Genomic DNA, 27622 nt, shown 5'->3' with positions numbered 1-27622 from the left:
CAGAGGCTAGATTCAGTGTCCTATCCCTAATGCTCCATTAAGAGCCTGGAGACAACAGAGTTCCTACCTACCTACCACATTGTTTCACAGTTATCTTTGTGTGTATCAACCTTCCCTAAACAAGCAGCTGGAGCACAGGGCCTCTGTTTTAGGTATTTTTGTATCCCTATGGCCTTCTGGAGTCCCGGGCACATAGCAGACACTCAAAAACAAAGCACCCTGCCGAAGGACCCATGAAGCCTCTATTTTACTCTTCTTTTCCAAAGCCAAATCAAGATCTCAGGAAAATGTTTGAGGCTTATTTCAAAATCTTATCAATTTCTTTCAAAGAATTACAGATTATACCCCTTTTATCTTTCTTACTATATCAGTTTTGCTGTGCTTTCAAACAGCCTGTGATCTAGAACTAAATTATCAAAGACCCATTTGAGTCCCCTCCAACTCAACTGAATTTTATTAGATAAAGCCAATTGTAAATATACTTACATATCTTTAAAAATATTTTTGAACTGGGTTTTCTTTGGGATTTTTCCCCTATATAATTTATACAAGAAAAAAAGTATTGAAACATTACAGGCAATTGTATAAACCATATTTAACATCATGCTAATATTCTCTCACTATAACACCAAATATCAAACGAGGCAGATGCATAAACAGTTTAAATGATGTTAATAAAAGTACGGACACATATATTTAAAATAGTTCTTAGTGTAATTTTGAAGTGGGTGATAATTTTTAAGATGATTTTTAGGGTGAATTTCTATGATGAGAATCTATCTATCATAATGAGAAGAAAACCAACAAATATTACATTAAAAATACTATTCTGACACAAATATAACTAAATCTTCATAGTCTATGAAAAAGATAGGAGTATGCCATCCTATTTAGGGATGATCTAGCTGACTTAAGTCTGTTAATCATTTCCACAACCTTGCAGATTAAAATAGTAAAATACAATTTAACTAGATTATAATTTATCAGTTAAAAATATCTATCTATTTGAATAACTGCTACCAGCCATTAACTTTACCCCATTAGAAATCTTCTTTGGTCTCCTTCCACATTTGCATGCACATGTATACATAGGCTAGATGGGAAATGCAAATAGATCAGCAGACATGATAGCTTTCTTAAATTATATTTTGCAACCTATATAGAGACCTCCTCATGTGTATTCTCTTTGCAATTTAAATCAAATATAGGTAGAAAATATATTTTAATTGAATTTAAAATGTATCATTTAAAATCTTGAAGGTGTCAGTTATTTTAGAAATTAATTTAATACAGTTGCTAACTTACGTCGATGAAAATGGTCCAGCCCTCTCTCGATCCGACTGCAAGCAAATACCCTATTTATTTATATTGATACAGTATGCATTTAGCTATTACTTCTTTAAGTAAATAAAACAACCTTAACTTACTATTGTCTCAATTGCTACATTTTATCATTTGTAAGTCACTTGTGAATAAGGGTTTGTTGTTGATTTTTCAAAATATTACTATGAGTCACAAAAGACAAAGTTAATCCTAAGGGACCATGACATATTTTTCAGTTTTCACATTTTTCACAACTTAGAAGGGCTACTGCCAAGCTAGCTTTTGGGACTTCATTTTCAGCAATAATTTTCTAGAGTGACCAACACTATTGGGAAATCTGTGCTAACTGTTTAAAAAAAAAAAAAAAGCCTACAACTGAGTTATTTGCAGTACTGTCATGCTAACATTCAACTCAATAAGACCCAAGAAATCTCAGGAGAGGACTCTGCTAATAGCTTCTTACTGACCTCCTTGCATCAGGCTGGGCTGCTGACTGGTGGCCCAGTGGTGAATACGGCAAATGAGGTGTGAAAGCACGATTTTTTTTAAAGGCTATGATTCTGACTCGTCAAAAGGGGGAAAAAAAGGCAATGAGTTATATAATAGATATATATTTTTCTTGAATTCCCCCCTTCAGACCCTCCATCATGGGAACTTAAGCATGACCTGGAATATTAATTATGTCAGGTTGAGCAACGAGCAAATGTACCATTTGTTACCCAGTCACCCTTAGCATTACATTAATATTTTGAACCATTCCATATTTCTAACAATCTATTAGTTGCTCTTTTCTTCTCAGTTTTTATTCTTTAGACTTACAAGTATTGTATGGGAAAGGACTTTAGAAATGCAATTGGTTTACAAGCAAATGGATGGCGGATTTGGAGCATCTACTGTTTTATTTCTTGGAGAATGTATTTACGGTCATTTTCCACTCATCCACAGACTTTCATTTTGTAATTGCCTGGGGAAGCTATATTCTAATTCTCCCCTCATTTCTTTGTTATTGAGGTTTACTTCTAAAACAAGTTGCTGTAAAATGAAAAGAATCTGAAACACGATTTTGTACACCAACAATTCCCAAAGCCCAATGATTAGTCTTTCCATATTTTACCATATGAGAAATAATAATCCCTCATAATTTCCAAGTAACTGCTCACTCAGGACTGAGGAACTATGAAGTATACAGGATAGGTGGGAGGATTCAAGTTTTACTTTTGCAAATGTCAATCACACTGCAAACGGGAGCTGATTGCCACATAAAGGGAAAAAAATCAGGAAATATTTTCTTGCATCAGGATTCAGAATTTGTGAATACTAGGAGAGATACACAGTTCTAAAAGGTGGGGGGCTGATTAAGATATGTTCAGGATTCTAAGCTTTAATCAAAATTATTTTAAAAACTAGACACCAAGCCAGCAGAGAAGAGCAGTAAAGATCTCTACTAACGAGGAAAGTCAAAGTGGGCCAGAGAACTGTGAATGAAGTATTTGTGAGGGTAGGGACTGCTGAATCAACACTGACCAACGCACTTCATCATAATTATCAGGACACACTAGGGCCAGGGGATTTATAAAAATCCCACTCAGCAAATAATTGCCCTGCTGTTAGGAGATAGTCAAAGTGTTAACACACTGTCACAGTCCAGTGTTTAGTAAGATATTCCACATTCAATTACTCTTGCTGAGAACTAAAAGGAAACATGGTCATTTCTCACCACCACAGTTCTGCTTCCACATGCATTTCAGACAACCACCATGTTAACCCTCCGATACTGTATCTCAGAACAAAGAAGGATTTCATGGAAACACTTGGGATTCGCAATGAATGTATTTGGTATAAAACTTATCTATACAAAGCAAGATTTATAAAGAAAAAAATATTACTAACTACAGATGTTTTTCTGTAACTTCAATGAAGAAGTTGAATTTTTAACTGTTCTGAATCAAAGTACAGAGTGGGGTCATGTTAAATGAAGATCCCTGAGATAGCTGGCTTCATTAGTTTAACAAATGACTTTTATGATCATTCTGATATCCTAATCACTGGTATCACATGTTAAAATATTTTCATTAAGTATTGATTAAAACAATGAAATTTAAATAAAACACCATCCTCTATATGCTAATTCAATTCAATAAATATTTAGCACCTACTAACTTAGAAACTTTACTGGATCTAAAGTGGGTACAGATGAAAGAAAAGTGATCCCTCCCACCAAGCCATTCTCAGTGGTGGGGGAGGGGAGGGCCAGGATAGCAATTTTGTGACTGACAATAACATAACCAGCCTGTAGTAAGTACCCACTAATTACTGTTGTAAAAGAGGTTTATACCAGAGGTTATAGTACAACTATATACATCTTTTAGAAAACTATGGAAAAATATTTGACTTTCTTCTAAAGGTGGGTAGGATGTTGGCAATAAAAAGGGAAGAAAGGCATTGCAGGCTAAGGGAAGGGTAAAAATAAAGACAAACATATTTGTGGTAAAACACAGAGCAGTTGTTCAGTGAATATCACACTGGCAGGTTTACGTATGAAGCTATAGTCAGAGATGAGCTTATAAAGATAAACTGGGGCCAAACTCTAGAAGGCTGCAAATTATAATTAATTCTGCATAAAATGGAAATCTATTGATTTTCACATTCTCCCTTAGAAGGTAAATTTAGGAAGAAGTCTGAAGCAGGCCTACAGAAACTCCATGAAAACACAGGTGAAAACCACAACTTAAAGAGACAGAGCAAGCATCAGAACCAGACTCAGATATGGTAGGCACATTGGAATTATCAGGATAGAAATTTAAAACAATTATGATTAATATGTTAAGGGATCTAGTGGATAAAGTAGATAGCAGGCAAGAACAGGTAGGCAATGAAAACAGAGACATGGAAATTTGAATAATCAAAAAGAAATGCCAGGGATCAAAAACATGGTAACGGAAATGAAGACTGCTTTTGATGGATTTATTTGTAGACAGGACATGGCTGATTAAAGAATCTCTGAATTTGAGGATATGTCAACAGAAAATTCCAAAATTTCAAAATGGGAAGGCAAAGAAAAAAGTCTGATAAAAATGTAACAGAATAGGAGTTCCTGGGTGGCACAGATGGTTAAGCACCCAAATCCTGGTTTCAGCTCAGGTCGTGATGTCAGGGTTGTGAGACTGAGCCTCAAGTTGGGCTCTGTGCTCCATGCAGAGTCTGCTTGAGATTCTTTCTTCCTCTCCTCTGCCCTTCCCCCTTCGTGCTGTCTCTCTCCCCCAAATAAAAATAAATAAATGTTTAAATATATGTATAACACAATATCCAAGAAAGGTAGGACAACTTCAAAAGGTCTATACCATGTATATAATGGTAACCCATTAGAAGGAAGAGAGAAAGTAACAGAAGACATCTGTGAAGTAATAATGACTGAATATTCCCCCAAATTAATACCAGACACTAAACCGCAGATCCAAGAAGCTCAGCGAATACACCAAGTAAAAGAAATGACAAATAAACACACAAACATATAGAGAGGCATATCATATTCAAACTTCTAAGAAGCAAAGATAAGGAAATCTGTGAGAAGCAGAGGTGGTAAGCACCTTAACAACAGAGGATGCAAAGACAAGGATCACATACAACTTTCCCTCAGAAATGATGCAAGCAAGACAAGATGCCCAGAGTGAACCCTAATGTAAACTATGGACTTTGGGTAATAATGATGTGTGGGGGTAATGAATGTACAGCAACTTCCTGACCAAATCTGTTGTGAACCCAAAACTGCTCAAATTTTTAAAAGCCTATAAAAATAGGTAAATATATGCTTAGTATATAATACAACAATTCCATTCTTGGGAATCTAGAGAGGTGAAAAAATATGGAACATTGCCTATCTCAATACCTGGCTCAGGGTAGACAATCAATCCATGCTTATGTGAATGAATAAGTGAAATGGACCAAAAGTCTGTAAAGGAGGTGAAGACTGCTTATTGAAAGGTAAGACGAAAGAACACTGGAAACAGAAGAATGACATGGATAGGGAGCATTCTGTAGAAACAAAATCAGAAGACATGGGTCATAATGTTTATTAAAAAGAACATAAGAGAATATGGACTTACAGAAAAACTTGGGCTTAGAACCCAAGCAGAGAAGGTAGAAAGAGGAATAGTTATGCAGGAGTATTATTACCTGTTTTGGAGTTATTAGAATGGAGCGCTCCCAAAAATCCAGGTTGAAAGGTCCAGTGTATAGTTGTAATAGTAGGTCTGGAACTTGGGAATGAGGTCATAGTTAGTGATTGGAGTGTTTTCTGAGTAAAAATATCTGAAGGTCTGAAAATGGATGGGGTCACTGAGGGAAAGCATGCAGGGAATTCAGGGGAACAGTCTTAGAAGTGTGCACATACAAGAAATAAGTGGGAGAAGAAATGCCCATGAAGGACACTCAAAAGAGCAAACAGTGAGGGAGCAGAGGCAGTACACAAGGGAGAAGACTGTTTCATGAAGGAGGTCAGCAGTGTCAGAAGCTCAGGAGAGGTGGAACAGCATGAGGACAAAAATGCACAACTGGCATGGTAATTAGAAGGTGACAGGTGACCTCCACAGAAGCAAATTGTGTTCTTGTGGCACAAATCACATCGTAATTCATTGAATGTAAGGAAAGAAAAAGAAATGGAGACTAATTTGAGTCTTCTAAAATATGGCAATATTATGATGACTAAGAAATTCTTGGGAGTAAAGAACACTGCACCCACCTCCCAAACCCCACCAGGATTTCCCTTTAACTATATTACATTTTGAAAGAATTTCTGAGAGAAGACTCCATGTATAATACTTTCTGGGAAATCTTTCCCACTAAACAATTCCCTGTAAATGTTTAAGTCACTATTCTACTGATCCTTACAAGGACTGGATGAAAGCTGCTTATTTTCTTGCTTAGGAAATTTTTCTAGGCCTGTTCCTTTCCCCAACATGTAGCAACCTACCTTACCCCCTCAATACAGCTTCATTTACCTCCTCCCCTCCTCTACCTGCTGCCTTGGCACTCTCCAGATTTGGCTTTGATTCCTGCTTTTCCATTTGAGTCACAGCATGGACAGTTTACAAATAATTATAAAATACTGAAATTAGCATTGATATGTATAAATACTTACACTGAGAGTAGACTGCTCTGTGGGGTTAGGATGGCTGGTATTTGAGCAGGGATGTGCTCAGTGTGTAAGGTGAGGGAAGGCATTCCAGAAAACAGCAAGATGTGCAAAGGAACAGAAACTTTAAATAATTTCAATATTAAAGAACTATAAATAATCCCATATAATATCAGAGAAAAGACATACACTGAATTCTATTGAATACACTACGAAAGAAGACTGAGAAGAAATGATCAAAGATAGAAGGCTGACCGTAGTGTCACCAAGGCCAAAGGAAGTTCCAATACCACAGTGTATAAATCTCCCAGAGATCCTGTGGATTTATAAACAGGAGATTCCTGGTGTCTTTATCAAGAAGTATTCTGAGTAGAGCAGTGAAAGTGGACACCCAGTTTCACAGTGATTTGAAAACTCCCTATTGCAATGCCTCTAACATGCAATTTCTACACATTCTGTGCTGGCTTATTATACGTACTACTGAAGTCTGAATGACCTAAGAAAAACAGTAAAGCATGTTTTTGTAACCACCACCCACCTCAAACCTTCCCTTATATACCACTGTTCCCCACTCAGAAATCTACTATTTTCTTTTGCTCAATTCTTTGATAGTGATTTCATTTGAAAAATGATTTCATGGTTTGGGTTTAAAAGATGCCTTTCAAGACAATTAGTTGCTAAAAGAAAAATACTTGAAAATTTTTGAAAATTGAAAATAATTGAAAATTTTCTTTTGTTAAAGAAAATGTACTAATAGAATGGAGCATTTGTCAAACTTTATTCCCAGTGTTATCTGGGGCTCTGCAAGACACTGATTTCCCAAAAGTCTTTGAAGAAAAATTTCTTAAGCAAACAGGGGGAAGCCATTTTAAGTTTTTATCAAAGTATAGGTTGACTGCCTCATGGGGAAATGCTATGCTGCCTTAATATGGTTGGCTATAATCTCGTGACCAGATCTCAAAGACCACCTCATTTTTAGACTACTGTGCTCTCACTGTCATGTTTGGTAAACCTGTGGCTTCTTGTATGGAAATTATTAATTAGTACCTATTAGGTACAGATTATACCTGCCACTTTGTGATTACTGAGCTGAGTCTTTAGTATTTCTGCACTTTTCTGTGTTATCCTTCAATAAAAATTTTATCTTTGTTAGGTTATCTTTTGCTTCCTAAAATATTTTGCTTTGACCTCCTTGGTGGTAGGGAGCCCAGAAAACTCCACTATGCTTCACAACCCTGTTATCTTTTATCTCAAACTCAAACTCAAAAGCCCCTCTGGTGGTAACACAATTTGGACACAAACATAATTAGAGGGAAAGTAATTTAATCGAAGGGAGTTGGCCAACACAATGTCTTGATCAAAAAACTGATCTGGTCTAAAATGAATAATAGGCTAGTCTCTGGCTTTTGGGGTGTACCACTGGGTTATTTCACAAGTTTTTATGTGAGCTTTTCATTTCATTCCTCATTTCAAAAATATGAGGAAATAATACCTCCCTTGTACTTTAATCCATTAATTCACTTTCAGTCCATCACATTATTACTGTGCTAATGAAAATAAAGAACAGGCAGAGTGACTTAAATTTCTCTACAGTAAGAGGTAATCAGATCAAATAACTAATTTATCTATTTGCTTTACTGTCAAATTGTTCATGCCCAAATAACTGTCTGCCAAATGAATCCCAACTCTCCTTTATATGCTCTGGTATGCTCATCCTCAACTACCCTGTTCCTTTTCTCAATACTTCTGATCCCTTGTCTATGATCCTTTCAACCTTGCCCCATGGAACCCTTCTCCCATTTATGCTAAACAATTTCTCTTTGCCCCCAAACTTTTTAATAAATGTATTTCTTCATTATGACTGAATCTTCCTTCGCCTCTAGAGCAGGCCTACTGGACAAAGCATTTTAGTAATCCCCTGTATCATAGTGACTACGGAGAGATTTGCGTTTTCTTAGTTCCCCAATGTCTTTTTCAAACCACTACCCATCAACTTTCTTGCAATCTGAATATGCACTCTCTTATCCCCCCTTGTGGTTATCATTAACAGACTTGTTGGTCATTTGCCCATATTCATGATAGCCTTTGGCATTTAGTTCAGTCTTCCTTTCTACTATGTACTCTGGGATTCCATGTATAGGGGGTGACCCATCCCAACAGTAAGCCTCACAGTTCTTTGACTCCTTCAACCTCACTGACCTTTATATTACATTACTAGTTAGAGCAAGAGAGATATGGTAAAAACATTTACATTCTTATAGATATTTCTTTATCTCAAATCATATGATCACAAAACGATGTATAATCATGTTGAACAGGATGTCTGTGGTTTCAGAATTTCAGTTGATGCCTCAAAGACAGAAATACTTATTTTTAAAAGATTAATTTATTTTAGAGGTGGGGAAGCAGTAGGGGAGGGGCAGAGGCAAAGAGAGAGAGAGAGAGAGATCATCTAAAGCAGACTCCCTGTTGAGCATAGAGCCCAACTGGGAGCTTGATCCCATGACCCTGAGATCATGACCTGAGCCAAAATCAGGAATCCGACCCTCAACCAACTGAGCCACTCAGGCACCCCAAGATGAAAATGCTTAATAGATGATATAAGTACCCACCCTTATTCCTCTGGTTCATGGTTCTTTTCCTCTAGAAGACAAAATCATTGCCCAACAGCTCTCCAGAGTGCCCAAGAGGCTTGCTTGCCTTCCTGTGAGAAGGCCCTGCATGTTAGACTTATGCCTCCACCTCCTGATGCTTAAAGAGACTGATAAGCTAATACACACACACACACACACACACACACACACACACACACACACACAACATCAAAAGCTAATAATGCTGAATATATTGTCTAGTAACTGTCATCAAATAAACAGAAATTTAAAGATATATATATATATATACATATATATATATATAAAATAATGTTGAGCTAGGACCTTTCTCAGCCCTCTTTAAACCATACCTTAAAGAAATCAAAGCATGGTTTTCAAGATAGCCAGATCATAGTTTGAATTTCATCTTCTTCACTCTAGTTATGTAACTTGGCTTAATTTGGGACATTACAGAATGAAAAGAAAATGTTAGTGTTCTCTTTGCCTTTTCTTTGAATATAAGATTTGCCCTTTTAAAAACCACACAGAATATACTTTACCAAACACAGGTATCAGTTACTAAAAATTATTACATCTGTCAAAATAATTGTCTTATCTATAGTTTTTATTTAATTCAGAGAAGAAATAGTGAATAATTAGGACTGAAATAAAAGATGCCTTTCTTGTTTTGAATATGAAAGTATTATAAATCAGAATTAGGACATGTATTAGAAATACCATGACTCTGATATTACAAATTGGGGATATTAAAGTGACAATGTTGTTCTCTTTTATGAATTTACCTATGTTAGAAGGAAGCAGATATAATCATAACACCAATAGTAAATGTTATATGAAGACATGGAGGAAAAAAGCAACAACCATACCTTGCAAGGTCGGGGAAGGCCCAACCACAATTTTAGCATTCAGATAACTGTCGACAGAGAAGCTGATTTGGGTATGGATATATAAATAACCAAACCAGCTAAAATAAACTGAATCATTTTTTTTTAAAGATTTTATTTATTTATTTGACAGAGAGAGATCACGATAGGCAGAGAGGCAGGCAGAGAGAGGAAGGGAAGCAAGCTCCCAGCTGAGCAGAGAGCCCGATGTGGGGCTTAATCCCAGGACCCTGAGATCATGACCTGAGCCTAAGACAGAGGCTTTAAACCACTGAGCCACCCAGGTGCCCCAAACTGAATCATTTTAATGATACAAATTTAAGACTAATTCAGATGACCATAAATCAACTTATGCATATATAGCATAAGCATAGACAACAAATATGAGTACAAGATTATATTAATGACTCATAACTTATTTCAAAGATATATTAATATTGAAATCATATGCATATATACAGGTACTAATTCAAAAGGAGGTAGAAAATAAAGCTGAATAAATTTAAGAGAAAAAATTTTAACATTCAACTCTTTAAAGGGACTAAAACTATAAATGAGTGTTTTACATTATATAAGCACCTTGAAAATATTACTTTTCTCTAAACTAAGAGCGATCGTATCCTTTCAGCAAGACTCTCCTTTCAATATAACAACAGCTATTGAGACCTGCAATTTATTTATTTTAGGCCCAAGAGATATTAACAGATTAAGATTTAAAGACAAATTATTTCTCTTTTCTCCCTTCTTAACACCTTCCTTCCATTTACTCATCTTTTAGTTTACTGTCTGCTGTGATATTATATAGATAACATAACTCCTTTTTGAGTGAAATACTTCCAACTGTCAAAAGATATGTAAATAAAAACACCAATTGGTAAGACTATTTAACAGAAAAACTGCCACTTTATACTAAAATATTTAAAGTCATGTTTCTCACACCAAAACGAAACCAATTTTTTTTTTAAAGTAGGCTCAATGCCCAACATGGGAGACCAATGTGGGGCCCAAACTCACAACCCCAAAATCAAGACCTGAGCCATGACTCAGAGATCAAGACCTAAGCTGAGATTAAGAGTCAGTCGCATAACGGAATGAGCCACCCCAGGTGCCCTGAAACTAATTTTTAGTATAATTTTTAAATAAACAACTGCACCTCCTCTTTATGTTTCTTTTGTGACTGTAATACATATATGAAATATTGTACACACTTTCTATATCTTTTAAAATATTTACCTGCTTTATATTGCATAAAGTCTCAAGGTCATAAATGATTTACCATGTTGGACTATACCTTAATTTACACTCAAAAGTTAAGGATATTCATGCTCTTAATAGTGACCCTAATAAAACTACATTAGTCAATGTTTGAGTATCTTGATCATTTAGTTGAGTTCATTTTAAGAAAATATTTGAAAGTATAAATTATCTGCCTGTGTCCCCAGTTTTACACTGTGTCCCCAGTTTTTACACAAAAACAATAATGTTTTTGATTGTAGGGTATAAGGGTTAGGAATAGAGATACACAGAAGATTAAAGGAAGAAGAAGAAGAATTAAAGAAAGAAGATGGATTCATCCAAAGCCTGAGATTTTAAATTCTGGCCTCCAGCTATTCAGTGGAAATATTTCTAACATTTACCAATCCAAAAGAGTGAATTTAAATATTAAGAACATGGGGTGAGCAGAACTTATCTATATAAAGTTATTCTTCTAGACTTATTGAAGAGCTAAGATAAACCATGAGCTGACAAATTCTACGTCTTCATTATTTATCCATTATAACAACACCTAACTTCTAACTGGTCTCATTCTAAAATATTTCTAAAGTATCCTAAAAATAGAAAACTAGTCATAATAATAGTGGGAATAAATCTTCAAATCTATAAACCATTATAGCCCTAATTATTTCATCAAATCTAGTTAGAGCAATGGTGTAATTTCCTTGAGTTTCTAAGTTTTAGATTTCATTGCATTATAATTAGGGATAGCAAAAGGAACGACCAAAAACTCAGTCTTCACTAATCAATGAAGAAGCTGAAAAAATTTATTATAATTAACATACCAATAACAAATTTTATAAAAACTAATAGAAAGAAACATATACCAGTTAACTGCTAATTACTTTGTGTAAAATATCTGTACACAATACAGTTTAAAATATGGTGCACTAGAGTATAAAGGTAAGTAAAGAAACATTTTACATTAAGGTAGAGAATGGGAACTACTTTTGTTACAAATTTTTTGTAATTCTTTTCTGACTTTTGAATTTTCTATTAAAGCTGTATTTGAAATTTTATATAAGCCTGTATCTGTATATCTATATACACATACGTATATATAACACATATACATATATAGATGTGCATATACATAGGTAATTGTTTAATACCTTTAATGCCTAGTAAGAACTCTCCCTACCCCATACCTAATACATTAAAAATTCACCTCATTGCTGGATGGAAATAAATAGACCCTGATTTTGATGTCCAAAAATAAAACACAATAAATAGAGGACTAAAAAAAATCAAGTGCCTCAATTTTATGGATAGGACTAAAATAATAATGCTCATTTAAATGTCTGAATGTTAGATTTGATATCTGATACACAGAAGATTATCATACAAAATTAAGTTAAATTAAAATAGTTTTAATAGTTAAAACTTCTTTGAGCAAGTTTAACACAATACAAAAATATAGTCCATCTAGAGGTGAAGTAACAGTGAAACTGATTCACCTTAATCTCTGGTGTCTTCATTTTCACAGGATCTTTCCATAACACAAGGAGGGACCCTGGCAATGTGTTCACATGGTTATGTTATTTGGTAAAATTTGTGAAAGTAAGACATCAGTTAATTCCTCTGTCTCTTATGCTCTGACTTATCCTCTATCACACTTTGTTGGGTGGGACCAGAGCAGCTATGGGCATGCTGGAGACGAAACCAGGAAAAAAGCTAAGGTGGGTGTGTATCTAATTTAGGTTTGGTTGGATACATTTATGAGGGTATTTTTTCCTCTGTTACTTCCAAGTATAGTTAAAGTTTTTCAGCAATACCAATGTAGGAATAACTTTCGGGACTATTCCTGAATGCAGTGGGCAGACTCACCAGGCATCATGAATAAAGGTGCAGGACCACAGGCTGCATCGTACTACGAACATCCTGAACTGTCTGGCCTGGAAGTACGTGCTAGTGGAAGAGAACTGCTAGTGGAAGAGAAGTGGGGCTTTCTCAAATGGAGAATTTGATTCTCTTCATTTCCTGTACAAAACAGAAGATCCTTCCTTCAAAAATATACTTAATACTGCACCATATTTAAATAGGAATGCATCATTTAACTTTCTTACAGTAATGAAAAATTTAGATCAGTGTTCCTACAAAAAGGAGTGAATAACTTTCTCTTTTCACTCCAGAAAATGTAACAAAATTATTGTCAAAGAAAGAGGCAATCAAAGCGCATGAGACCAAAATATGGTGAGTAAATATGAGAGATCTATCAAGCAGTTAATGAACCTACTGTTATATTTAGAGGGGTGGTGTTCTCAGATGTTAAAATCTGAAATGTGCTTGAAATGATTTTTTGCTCATTATGAAAAGTATTCATCTTCCTGTATTTGTAACTTTATATAGTTTCTTCTTGAAGATAGATCCCCAAATTGTATAAGCCTCAGGCCCCAAAACACATGAATCTGTCACATGTACAAGGAGAGGTTTACAGTGTATTTTGCTAATGGACACTTTTAAAAATAACTTTTAAAATGCAGCATGCTGAAAAAGAAAATATATGTAAGAAATGTAGCTAAGAAAACTTTTCTACCCGAGTGGTCTCTCTAAATTTTATTATATTTTTGCCTCCATTTCTTAGATACATGATGGATAAATGATGGCAAGGGGAAGAGCAGGGAAGGGACTTATTTGGGGACACAAGACTTTTTTTTTAACCTTTTCATTTTAACTCTTCAAAGAGTAATGACAATAGACAATAATTTTATCTCTTTCATGTACTACAGGATAATAAAAACTATAATGTTAAAGAGGGAGGAAATAAAATGTACAAGTTAATAGCTAATTCATTCGCCACACTAGTTCAGTCCTTGGCCTTTTCTGAGCAGAGACTGCCAATAGTAACAGATTATGTGATGGTTTTGTGATGTGGACAGTTCACTTGGGACCAAGAGCAAATGACCAAACTTGAGGACCTGCCTCATAAACTATGGATCCGAAGATCATAGGTCAGATCTTTATGCACTACATAGTCTTCTGGAAGGAATACATCTGCCAAGTATCCAGAGGAAAAATGAGTACCAAACAAGAGCATTTCAATCACCAGAAGGATAACTGCTACTTTATAGAATATTGTGGGGATAAATGTATTAAAAGTGCTTTGGGCTATTCATAGAAAGGCACCATAGAAATCTATATTATGTTCTGGCTTGCTTCATTCACTCTCTTACATGCAAGGCCTAGTTTTTCTATTTGTCCATGAATTCATTCAGATCAACGCTCCTGTTAAGTACCAAAACATTTCAGAGAAAGGGTAAAATGATAACTCAGTGAATTGAGGTAACTCAAGGAGCAGTACATACTCAGAATGCTAGTGTTTTCAAGGATAAAGAGATATCCATAAACATAGGACAAAGTCCCTTCCAAAGAGAGTTTATTTAGGTGTATCGCATGTAGACCATAGATGCAGGACACTCACTAGGGTTTTCACTGTGGCTGCACTGTCGGGGCACTGGATGCCCCAACACCACAGGGTTTAAATAAACTAGTTCGACAGCCTTGGGCTGGTTGCTTCATCTTCCAGACCTGCTTTCTTTAACCTGTTAACAAAAAGAGCTAGAAAGGTAAACTCTAAAGATTCCATGCTGCTCTAATATATTCCAATCAGGGGTCCTGTCCTCTGTCAGGGTGAGTTCCTATTCTTATATTTTTCTCCATGGAAACATACAAACTACTGGGAAGTTGGCAAAAACAAATATAAGATCCTTCAAGTAAGACTTATGAATCTACTCCCACTCCCTACTTCCGTAATTCTCAGTTTTATTGCCAGACCTTTTCAACCTAAAAAATGTGCCATAACCAGGGAGTGGGTAATGTAAAAATTAAGAATTCATTGTTGGGAATGCTGTGTGATGTAGGAAAGAAATATGAGGAATCTAGAGTGGTATTTTTAACTAGGAATACTAAATAGTTATGCTAAGCAAAATGGCAAAATTGTCATGTTTCTCTTACATGGCCTCTTAATTATCTTTCAGTGCCTTACAAGATCTACTTTTCTCCCCAGACATTCCACGTAGTCAATATATCCCTTACTATCTCTGGCTCCCTTTGTTACCAACCTTGTGCCCATTTTGGTCTTCATACTACAGGCATTGCCTCAGGACTCTGGACATACCTTCCTCCTTCCTTTTATGATAGCCTACTCACAGTTATTAATTTTCACCAAGCTATACTAATAAGAACACCTTAATAGCTGTCTCCTTTCTAAAAGTATTTTAATTTAGTATGGGGAAAAAGAAATATATCTTTAATGATAAAGTAATGGCAAAATCAAAGTGTTAGTGGGACATATGTGAGATGTTGACTCTCTTTTGGGGGTGGAGGGTGAGGTAAAGGGAAGTTTCTGAGTTTCTAGAACATGACAATCCACAAGAAGTCACCTATCATATATTTATATGATTTATATCATTTATATCATTTATATCATATAAAGAGAACCTTGTGATGAATGTTTCTAGGGTATAAAAATCAGACTGTTATCAGGACGCTAACCCTGAGGATGAAAGAAAGATAAGACTAAGTATAAATAGGCAGAGTAGAGTCTGTCTGGAGAGTGTCAAATGCACATGCTGAAAACCTTGGATTTTATCCTGTGGAAACAGGGAATCATTGGAGGTTTATAAACTGCAGAGAGATATGACATAAAAAGCACTATTTTAGCAAAATTTACCCAATGGTGATAAATATACTGGGACAAAGAACAAAAGACTAAACAAAAGAAATCATTTTAGAGATTATTACTATTGCTCAGACTTCAGGAAATGGACATAATGGAATTTATTTAGAAGATAGTAGGAAGAATAAATTGAAAGAAGACTGTGATTTTACACAGAAAATGAAAAAGAGGGAAAGATTTTAACAATCTGGATGATTAGGAATAGTCTAGATCATTGATCAAAATAAAGACTGATTTGGACAAATAAAGAAAAAAAGCACATAAAGAAGAAGAAAAAAAAAAGCCAAAAAGCAGAAGCAATGAACCATGTGAATGCCCTAAATCAGGTTGCATCAAGCCATGAAGATCAAAAATGTAATATACTCAACATAGTGGATACGATTAACAGCCATAAATATCAAGGCATACACCCTTTTGCATGTATATTATGGAAATACAGAGATGGGGAAGGGAGAGGAGAGGAGAAAAGAGAAAGTGGGGTGTCCAACCTAGAAATGAGAGAGGAACATAGTATTTTTAAGCCAAAGAAGTGGTTTTTATGATAAGGATCAAGAGGTATAAAAGTGTGTTCCAGAGAGTTATTATAGGGGCACTTTTTTGATATCATACTTGATCTCCCAACTATTGCTGTGGTATGCCATTGATTAAGGAAAATGCCTTATGAGAAGGATCTCCAAAGATGCTTTCCAACTACACCATATACACAGAGATATATCACACACACACACACACACACACACATGCTTGCCCATGTGCAGGTACACACTGAAAGACTGCCATTCTTCTCTTACTTCATTACCTCAAATTAAAAGTGTATAATCACATATTAAGCACAGAATCTCCCCATTTATGATTTTGAGGAGAAAGAGTTGAAAGCAATAAAGGGCTTGGAAGACTTTCTATATTACTTAATTTACACATTTTTTCACCTTACAGATTTGTCTTATAGACATGCTATCCATATCAATATGGTATCCATATCAACAGAGAATCAATTATTTTCGTTAAGTTTTTTTTTTTAAGATTTTATGTATTTATTTGACAGAGAGAGACACAGTGAGAGAGGGAACACAAGCAGGGGGAGCAGGAGAGGGAGAAGGAGGCTTCCTGCCGAGCAGAGAGCCCAATGCGGGAAGACGCTTAAAGACTGAGCCACCCAGGCACCCCATGTTATATTAAGTTTTTTAAATTAAGCTACTTTCCTTTCATATACACATGTGATCTGATACAATTTTGAAAAATAAAGTTGCTGAAACCATTTGCTTCTCTCAAAAAATAAGGAAAGACAATGTTTTATTAATATTAATTGGAGTATAGGGTCTTTTTAAAGAATCTTAAATAACTGAAAACCATTAACTCAGTGTCCATATAAAAACGACCCATAAAAAAAACAAAAAAAAACGACCCATTAAAGAAAAAAAATGAAAACATATAAGTGATGATGTGAAATCATTTCCATAAAATGTTATAAGATTTTAATGAAATTTATAAATTTTCATTTTAGTTTTAAAGTGAATATGTACAAACTATTAAAAGCCATTGTTATAAAATAAAATACATATAGTTATACTTACTCATGAATATATTCGTATCTGTCCTTTTTTATAGTACATTGAAATAAAAAAGTTATATTTTTCACTGATCAGGAAACAATGTATATAATTCTACATAATAACCTATAGCTCTAAACACTATGATATAGTTCTTGAATCTTGGATTTGTATCTGTAACTCTGCTGTTCTCCAGGAGGATCTGTAAAAATGCTGGGAACATTTTAGAGGCAGTATCTTCTAATAAGCCAACAATAGGCCTTTTTCATGTAGCTACCAGTAGGTGGAGCAGACAACATAATTTATTACCCAAGAACAAGGACGGGAATGAAAGTCAGTTTATTTGGAATAAAACAAATCTGCAAATGAGATTTTCTTCAAAGGAAATGTGTCCTATATGTGTTAGATTTACTTTGACTGGTTACTGAATCAAAATAAATAACTTTATTAAATAATCAATCTTCGCAGAAAGATAAATTAAATTTACAAATGGAAGCAATGTTTGCATTTTACTTATTCAAATCAACTAAAATTAGCTTTCTTTTCATAAAACTTTTACAGGGACAAAGATTTTTTTGATGTGTTCATTTAATAAGGGCACTAAACCCAATCCTGTTTTACAGGTGATGGGGTGCATAACAAATAGTATTTTCTGGGAAATATAATTGACTAATCCTATTATGTCCGTAGCAACAAATTAACCTTATTACTACTAGTAAATGGTGATTGATTATTTATGCAAATAAGTTACCATGTTCAGCTTTCTGATTGAAATAAACATATACAAAAGGTGCTTTAATATGACTCGAACTTTTTAATTAATAAAACCCTGAGGGGTCTATTAATTCACTCATTGCAATATTAGTTATTTACTTGTGTAATTCCTATTAGTGCTAATATATTTGCTTGCATAAAGATGAGATACTTAATATCAGTAAAAATCGGGAAAATATTTTAGAACTATTTTAAGATATACACCAGATTTGTTACTAACACTGACTTTGAAACTAGGTTATTAATATGAGTATGTCGGTATATCAGCATAAGAGTCCTAAAATTATTAAAAATTAAATAACAACATAACTTCATTTATTACCTATATATGAATTCACAAATACAATTTTGGCTTAGAAAATCCTTACCTTTTCTAAAGCATTCTTCATCTGAATTAATGTTTTATTTCTACTCACCGAAGTGAAGCTATATTAGACTTATGAAAATTTAATATGAAAATTAATATTCCACAAACTATCATTATGTATCATTATAAATCACTCCTAAATTATTGAAATCACCAAAAAATAGTTCTAAAAAGGCTATTAGTATTATTCCCTTTAAATACATCAGCAGAACTTTTCCTATCCTGATGTACTTATAAAAATTATTTATACTTGAATATTTATTCAGTAAACTTTCCAATAACTGTATAAATTGAGAGTTAAAAGTGACTTAAGCCGGGACGCCTGGGTGGCTCAGTTGGTTAAGCCGCTGCCTTCGGCTCAGGTCATGATCCCAGCGTCCTGGGATCGAGTCCCACATCGGGCTCCTTGTTCTGTGGGGAGCCTGCTTCTCCCTCTGCCTCTGCCTGCCACTCTGTCTGCCTGTGCTCGCTCTCTCTCTCTCTCTCTGACAAATGAATAAATAAAATCTTAAAAAAAAAAAGTGACTTAAGCCTTTAATAACAAATACTCAATTCATATCTGACTTTTATTTTGTACTTAAATGTGTATTTGATATAATTTGAAATCAAAACTCTTAAAACAAGCAATGAAATTAATCTGTAAATATCTTAGTAATGTTTTAAAACCTGCAGCTTAATTTCTTACCCATAGTCAAGTCATGCTGAGAAAATCAGGACTGATACTCAAATTGAAACATGTCTTTCATTCTCTGAGTCTTTCTTAGGTTAGGGAAAGTAAAGATTTTTGTGAAAATAAAACAATAAATGGAATCACAAAATCATAAATATAAGTGGTTGCTAATTTCAATAAGACCACCTATATAAACTGAAATTGAAATGTGTCAAATTTCTTTCTTGTAAAAGCATTTGTCTGGCATAGACTGAAATCAGAGTGAATACACCTTGTGGTTAAGGATCACATAGTATACATTTGTATGTCCCACTCCTGGTTCAGCATGAGACAGACTGTCAGTACTCAAAATATGTTATCTGGAATAACTGAAGACTTTTAAAGTTAAGATTTATATTCAATCTATTTATTAATATTAGTGTTACATATCTTTGTTTAGGTTAAGGTGAATATTGCATACTTTTGTTTAGGTAAAGATGGTTTATAATTGTGACTTATCAGTTTAAAATTCAACCTTTTTATATCATAATAAAAACAAAGGAATAAAACATTTGAAATTTCTAATACTGTCCCATAGTAAAACTAATTCCCTGACCAAAGTCAACAGATGAGACTAAGATGATACCACTGTTCTATTTCAGTACCAAAAAAAAAAAAAGTTTGCTTTGGGAATAGAAGTGTCTGCATAGGCTCAAAGGGTTGTATTTTATCTCCAGTTATTTGTGATCAAATATGAAGATCACTGTGACAAAAGAGACCAACTTGTCAGAACCAAATGAAAATCTCTGATATATAATATTCCTCTCCAAAGAAAGGGATTTAAGAACATCATTTCCCCTCTGTTGCCCTCAGGTCTGTGAGGCCAGTTGTAAAATGGGTGGGGGGAATATTGGGCAAAGATCACTATAAATATTTCTATCTAATCTTCATTAATAATTAAAGCAAAGAAATGAGAAAATGAACACTTCCAACAACTAAGACAAACAGAAGAAAATGTATAGAATCTTCGTTTATCTTTTAATTATTTTTAAAAAATATTTTATTTCTTTATTTGACAGAGAGAGAGACTGAGCACAAGCAGGCAGAGGGAGAAGTAAGCTTTCCACCAAGCAGGGAGCCTGACATAGGGTTCAATCCCAGGACCCTGGAATGATAACCTGAGCCGAAAGTAGACACTTAACTGACTTAGCCACCCAGATGCTCTTGATAGGTTAATTCTAATAATAGGACTGTTATCATTTACTGGAACACTAAGGACCCGATAGTATTTTAAATATATTATATTCAATTCTCATAAGGTTCTTTCAAATTGTAGAGTGAAACAGACAATTCCAGTTGTCTTCTGATATTTTACCCTAAGTGGGAGAGCCTGGATGCCAACTTAGCTCTGATGTCAATGCCCATACTGTTTCTACTGTCATAGCACCTCAAAAACAATCATTCTATTGGATGCCAAGGATTTCTAGAAACAAGAGATCAGTTTAAGTTTACATACATGGACATTACCAGCAGTCTGCAACGTATAAACAAGGAGGAAAATGGGCTAGGGCATTGACAGCTTGTATTTGTTAACACAAACACACCTAAAACACAGTGGTAGTATTAAAAACTCATTAAGATCCAGGAGTCAAGTCACATGGTCAAGTTTGTGAAATAATTTGTTAAACTAGGTGTTTAAACTAAAATGAAATCAAAATAAAGAAATTGTGCATATAAAGTATCTACCATACTCTGTGGTACATGGTAAGTACTGCATGGATATTTGCTATTTCATTATTTAAAAAAAAATTTTTTTTAAAGATTTTACTGATTTATTTGAAAGAGAGCACGAGTGGGGTGAGGGGCAGGAGGAAAGCAGGCTCTCTGCTGAGATGGCCCAATGTAGAGCTCGATCCCAGGAGTCCAGGACTATGACCTGAGCTGAAGGTGGATACCTAACCGACTGAGCTACCCGGTGCCCCCTGCTATTCTAGTATTTTTATTAGTAAAATAACTTAGTCTTTATGGACATTCTAAAATTTTCCTCTATGAACCCGATATCTAAATACCCTGGATAAAAACAAATTAATAAATGTTTCTGTTAAATCTGATTTCACCACTTAAAAAATCATTTCTGCCGTTACACTACCCATCATATAAGTATAAACAGCGCAATTAGACCTCAGAATAAGAAGATTCAAAGTATATAAGGGATTCAGAGTTATCAAAATAAATAACTGTACCCAATAATTACTATCAGGTTTAAAGAATTAAAGGATATATTATGCCTCCCTTAGTTTCATCAAAATGAAAATTACCAATAACTAAAATTAAAAAAAAGAACTCCTTATGTGATTCTACATCTAGAGAAGTGTAGCCCACCAATTATACAGATAAATTTTTTACAGTTATGAATTTATAATTGAAACTTGAAAATACCTCAATTTTTTAATTTATTTAATTTTTTTGTTGTCGTTTAAAGATTTTATTTATTTGATATAGAGAGACATAGCAAGAGAGGGAACATAAGCAGGGTGAGTGGGAGAGGGAGAAGCAGGTTTCCCGCTGAGCAGGGAGCCCACTGGGGCTCCATCCCAGGACCTTGGGATCATGACCTGAGCTGAAGGCAGATGCTTAACACTGAGCCACCCAGGTGCCCCTGACTTTCTATTTCTTAAGTTTTCTTTCTTGCCTAAATATTTAGAATCTGAAGACCTCCATCTGAGTAGCATACCTATTATTACTAGTTTTGTGTCTATAAATCAGTATCATAATTTTCTGTTTCAGTTTTCTTTTCTGTTAAATGGAATTAACTCAGCTATATAAATACTAAGTAAACACTAAGATCGTTATCATTATTGAAAGTATTATTAATTAGCCTACCAAATAGAGCTAGAAGTGCAGTTCTCTGTCCTAAATGTACATGGCCAGTCCAGTACTTAATGTTTTTGAATTTGGATGCCTCGAAGCAGGACACTTAAATCTCAGGAAACACCCTCCATGACCCTCCACCACAGAACCGGACTTGACTTGCCCAAGTCTGAGACATCTGAATGTGTGACTCCAGCTGGAACTCTAAGACTTAACTTGAAAGTCTATGAGAAAGAATAAAAACCCACAAATTGCTAGTTTCCTGCCTGAAGCTCAATTAACAAAACATACTTCAACCCCTAAATTCATGTTGCTTTTTTTTTTTTAAGATTTTATTTATTTATTTGACAGAGATCACAAGTAGGCAGAGAGGCAGGGAGAGACAGAGAGGCGGGGAAGCAGTCTCCCCGCTGAGCAGAAAGCCCCATGCGGGGCCCAATCCCAGGACCCTGGAATCATGACCTAAGCTGAAGGCAGAGGCTTTAACCCATTGAACCACCCAGGCGCCCCATTCATGTTGCTTTTTAACCATATTTCTTTGTGAGCAGAATATTCTATAGGTCAATGTATTTTTTCCTCAGCAACTAGCAACTACGGTACAATCTGAGGCACTAAAATGTTACCATTTATAAGAAAATCATTCTAAGTATTCCCAATTCCACATTTGTATCTCAGTAAGAAGATGCAATTGCTGAAGCAGGTTTGTTCAAAGCTTTACTTGAAAACGTGCATCAAAATTTAGAAAGGGTGCAACAATGGCTCTAATCTCAACATTAGCTCAAGTAAAAGAGAAAACCTGAAAGCGACCTCAGTTTAATAACTTCTTAGTTCTTGATCAATTCGCGAAACAACAATAAGCCACTCAGAATGGGTTTCAAAAGCGAGGTTATGCCCTTCGTGTTGTGTTATCACAGTGGCAGATCACACTGCTGACTTGGACCTTTCTGCCGGCGTCCCAGCCGCTGCCTCTATGAAGCTGCTGTCGCAGACGAGTCATGGTGCCTGCGCGCACCTACACAGAAGCACGAAATTGAACTCGAAGTAGTGTCTTTGTGATATCTTTTCAACAAGTCATGTCCCATTCAGCCTGCTACTTTATCTCTGTCAGGCTAGGGGCCCAAGTGGTTTACGGGAGCTGTCAGGGACAGGTAGACCAACCTGCTTTGTGCTGAGGAGGTAATGCATCTTTCGGGCTTGGTAATCTCTTTCCTTCTCTTCCCTTTCGAGGTCGGCCTTCTTCTCTTCTCTTTCTTTCATCTCTGCAAACTCCTCCAGTGCCTCCCTGCATCAAAACAATCTGCAGTTATTTATGATACTAAAAATCTGCTAACATTTTCCTTCTTCCACTGATGATAGTCAAGTAAGTTTTTGAGGCTACCATCACCCACATCCATCAAAATCAGTGGTGTAATCAATCTTACGTGCACATTCCCCTGAATCTTTGCAATCTTTAAAAAGCATTTAAGTGATTTTTCAGTAGTTAAATTTTTTTAAATCAAATATCTACATATTATAACTAATTCAACAGCTGAGGAAATATATCAAGTGCAAAGGAAGTGAACAACTACATTGCCATTTTCTTTGGTTGAAGATTAGCTATTTTGGACGTACCTAAATATCCCAAGAAAATGTCTGAGCTACTGATTTCCTTTAAATTTTGATTTCATGTTTACAAATCTCTAATCATTTATTTTGTATACTAATGGGCTAATTTTGAAAATGTAATGGGTTTTATATATATACTTAATTTAGTTTACTCCAGTTAATAGTTCAAATAATACCAACATGTATTATCCTGCACTTGAAAGGTGATTTTGTTCAGTTATAGAGATAATTAAAATAAAAGCTAAGCTAGGTGAACAAGTTCATGGCTTTCTAGGTATAATAAATTCTATTAAAATAATGAAAATTTCATCATTTGAGTGTGTATATTTAAGAAATTTAAACAAAAAAACAAACTTGTAAAATATACTCTGCAAAAAAATGCCTGTAAATAGAATAAGATATTATCAAATATGGAAAAAGAATCTTTTATTTTCACAGAACAAATTTAACTATTCATGTTAAAATAACGTTTTGAAATTATATATTATTCTTTTTAAAAAATAGATAATGCAACTTGGTGTCCAGTTCTTTAAGTAAAATTTTAAGCAGATCATCGAGCATTTCCCCTAAAGATATCAAGGGAAAGTAGAGGGAAAGATTCCAAAAATTAAAAAAAAAAAAAAGATTCTCATTTCTACTTCAATGTCTAGAAATATTTTTGTTGCAATTTTCTGGTAAAGGCTACTAATACAATACTTCATACAAGGTTACTTATGAAACACACTGACGTTTAAAAATCACCACGCTATGCTATTGCAGCAGAGCAATTTTTTTCAACATAAGATTAAATTGCAAAATAAATGAATTACTTGGAGTGGCATGGCCCTCATTTTGCCACCCTTCTCTTGAAAATTGCTTATTAATATGAAAAAAGGAGTCAGAAAATAGCCTGTCTTACTTTATGCATAGTATTTTGGGGGCTTCTGCGCCCACAGAGCTGGGCTAGCTGCACATTTAGATTGTGTTGGCGAGCTGGTACAATGACCTTTCTGACCTGCATCTCAAGGCTATTATTAATCGCTAAGTAACCTCGTAAAGCCAAACAAATTTGTTTCCATTGAAAGGATCTCTATCTGTGTCCGAGAATTTGTTCTGTACCAAACAAACCTCATTAACTGTGTCCATTTTTGACAAAGAACCAGGAGTTAGAAGGATTGGTGACCTTTCTTTGTCCTTAAGGTACAAATTTCAAGGCAGGTACATATGAATAAATGAGAATTTTTACCAGGAAAAATAACAATCACATGTTACATAAAAAACTGAATACATTATTAATTTTCATCTTTACTTTTAATATTATGTAAAAAATGTTTCTTCTATAATTCCTCTCATAAGTCTTAAAGATAATTTAAAATAACCAGTGAACTGCCTCTATAAGGATAATTACTCAGATATGCATGTATCCAATTTTATGTCATTCCAAAGATAAGCACAGTAATTTTCCAAGCAATCACAAAAATAATAAAAAAAAAATCTACAAAGATGTTTGTGTTCTATAAATAATTTAATGAATAAGGAGAGACCTTACATAAGAAAGAAAAAAGTATCCAATATAATTGCACACACACATGAACAGGTAAACTGCAAAGAAGTAATATGGCTTGGATACAAAATCAAAAGTGTAAATTATTTTGATGTAGTAAAAACAGTCCATCTTCTGGATATGGAAATGTAAACTAAAAACAGCATGTATTCAGGGAGCTTGACAAGGAAAGCAAAAACTGAAAGATAAGTAAAAGAATGTCAGTTTCCAGTATGTAAAGAAAACACACAGTAAACCCAGAAGGAACTGAGAAGCCCTAAAAGTAAATCCAAAAAAGTTTGACAAAACATTAGAAAAATTAATCTGTGGTAGTCTCAAAACATAAAAGTAATTAATTAAATAAATTTATACAATTTTTGAAAAAAGCCAATCTTATGTTCCTGATTTATTGCCATACTTGAGAGTGTACAGATATACTGAACATCACAATTATATTCATGTCAAATACTCTTTGTTTAATGCCCAAGTAGGAAGAGCTGAATAAATTTTTATCCCTGATATACAAGTTTTTGTTACATCAATAGCAATGAAGAGATGTCTCACTGTAAAGGATACAATAAAAAATTATGATCCCATTAAGGATTAAATGATAGAAACTGTTCGAACTAGGTTTCTTTATAAAATTATAAAAATTATCGATTTTTTACCTAGGGAATTTTTTTTAATGCAGTACTTCTAAAACAGTTAATTTTTTCCCAAATAATTCCAGGTTGTTTTCAATATATTTTTTCATTTCAATCATATATACTGTCTTACTTCTATCCTTATAACACGATCCTGTGATATATATGGGATAGTTACTAATTACCTTATTTTACAAATATGGTAACACATGAAGAGATGTGATGTATTCTGAATAACAAATCAGTTAATGGCAGAAATGGAATTAGGATCCTTAGATTTACAGTTTCTCTAATTGAAGATCAGGCTGTAGTCATCCTGATACAAGAAATATTATGCAGAAGATATTTTTTATTGAATGAAGCACATACATTTTTTATTATGATCCTGTTTTCTACTACATAGCTAAAGAAACCTGGGTAAGTCTCAGGTCTTCCTGTATCACTTTTCATATATATAAGTTATCTGGTGATACTAGTTTAAAAATAAAGGTAAAAATTACCAAAACTTTTGTAAAGTCTTTCATATTCAATATAGTTTGCTAATGTTAATGACATTTATAATGTTAAAATATTTACATATTCTAATTATGACAGCAATAATAAAACTAAAAATAGCTACTTGGAAGCAATACAGTGGAATGGTTCACAGCATGAACTCTGAAATGACACCTGGTTATAAACTCTGCTGTGCTACTTACTAGCTGATTAATATCTGAGTCTCAATATCCTCGTCTATAAAATATAAATATATTAGTATCAGTGTCGTCTTCATCAAGCTATTGTGAGGAACAAATACATTAATCTACATAAAGTAATCAGAGTGGGGCTGCCACACAGGTAGGCCCTACACGGGTGTTAGCTATATACTGAATTTTCACTCTAAGCCATGTTCTAGACTACTTCCTTTATCAACTCAACTGGATACCAAACTTTTCTACTTTCTCAACTCCCTCAACGATCTCTTCTTTTCTCTCTTCTGATCAATGTGCAATTTGTGGATAAAATCCAGGAAGCAAAGTATGGAATCTGGTTTTCTAAGAGGCAGAGAGGCATGGCTGGTGGGAAACATGAAAGGGAAGAGAGCCATGCAAATAAATGTAACTTTTTTCCATCACTGCTGCGAGATCTCCTTGCAAACCCGTGTGGCTAATGGAGAAGGCAGTGCATACCTGGTGTACCTTGTTGGGTCCCTATGGGACTCCATAGGAAGTGGTGACCACAGCAGCAGGAGCTTACCGTAACCCATTCCTCCCCTCCCTCCAGGACCAATGCATGAGTAGCCATGGGAGAATGGCTGCCCGGTCTCAGGTTTTGTCACATTCTCCCTCCAGTCTGCATCCAGTGACTGGTGATTGAGGGAATACATAGGCCCAGAGCCTTTGTCTCACTTTGGGTCCACTCCGAAGACCCATCCACATTCTGGGCTTGCAGCGACTGGCTAATACTTCTGATGCAGGTCAACTTCTCTACCACCTTACTGATGTTATTCCCCAGAGGCCCCCCCAATACAGTCCTGTACCAAACCATTGCACTCAGAGTCTGTTTCAATCTCTGACACTTCACTCCCACTTTCCCTCATCCTCACTGCCCTGAACAGTAATATAAAGTATTATAAGTTTAATAAAGTATTATCAGTTTAACAAATAAAGTCTTACCAGTTTTATCCTACACTTATATTTTATTTCCAAGAGGTTCCTGTCTAAAACATACACATTACCACTTTTAATCCTTTTA

The 27622-nt window shown here is 34.7% G+C and overlaps 1 protein-coding gene across 4 annotated transcripts in view; it reads right to left on the bottom strand.

Moving 5' to 3' along the window:
• Window positions 1-27622, bottom strand: part of SPATA17 (spermatogenesis associated 17) — a 179844-nt gene that overhangs the window by 84248 nt on the left and 67974 nt on the right. For all 4 annotated transcript variants that reach the window (XM_047705765.1, XM_047705764.1, XM_047705762.1 and 1 more), the window contains one exon: window positions 23276-23399. In XM_047705765.1, coding sequence (XP_047561721.1) covers window positions 23276-23399 — 124 coding nt within the window. The remainder of the gene's footprint in view (window positions 1-23275; window positions 23400-27622) is intronic.

The sequence above is a fragment of the Lutra lutra genome, chromosome 15, assembly GCF_902655055.1.
Source record: "Lutra lutra chromosome 15, mLutLut1.2, whole genome shotgun sequence".
Classification (NCBI taxonomy): Eukaryota; Metazoa; Chordata; class Mammalia; order Carnivora; family Mustelidae; genus Lutra; species Lutra lutra.
Note: the sequence above shows the minus strand (reverse complement) of the source record. Positions and strands in the feature narration are given on the sequence as shown.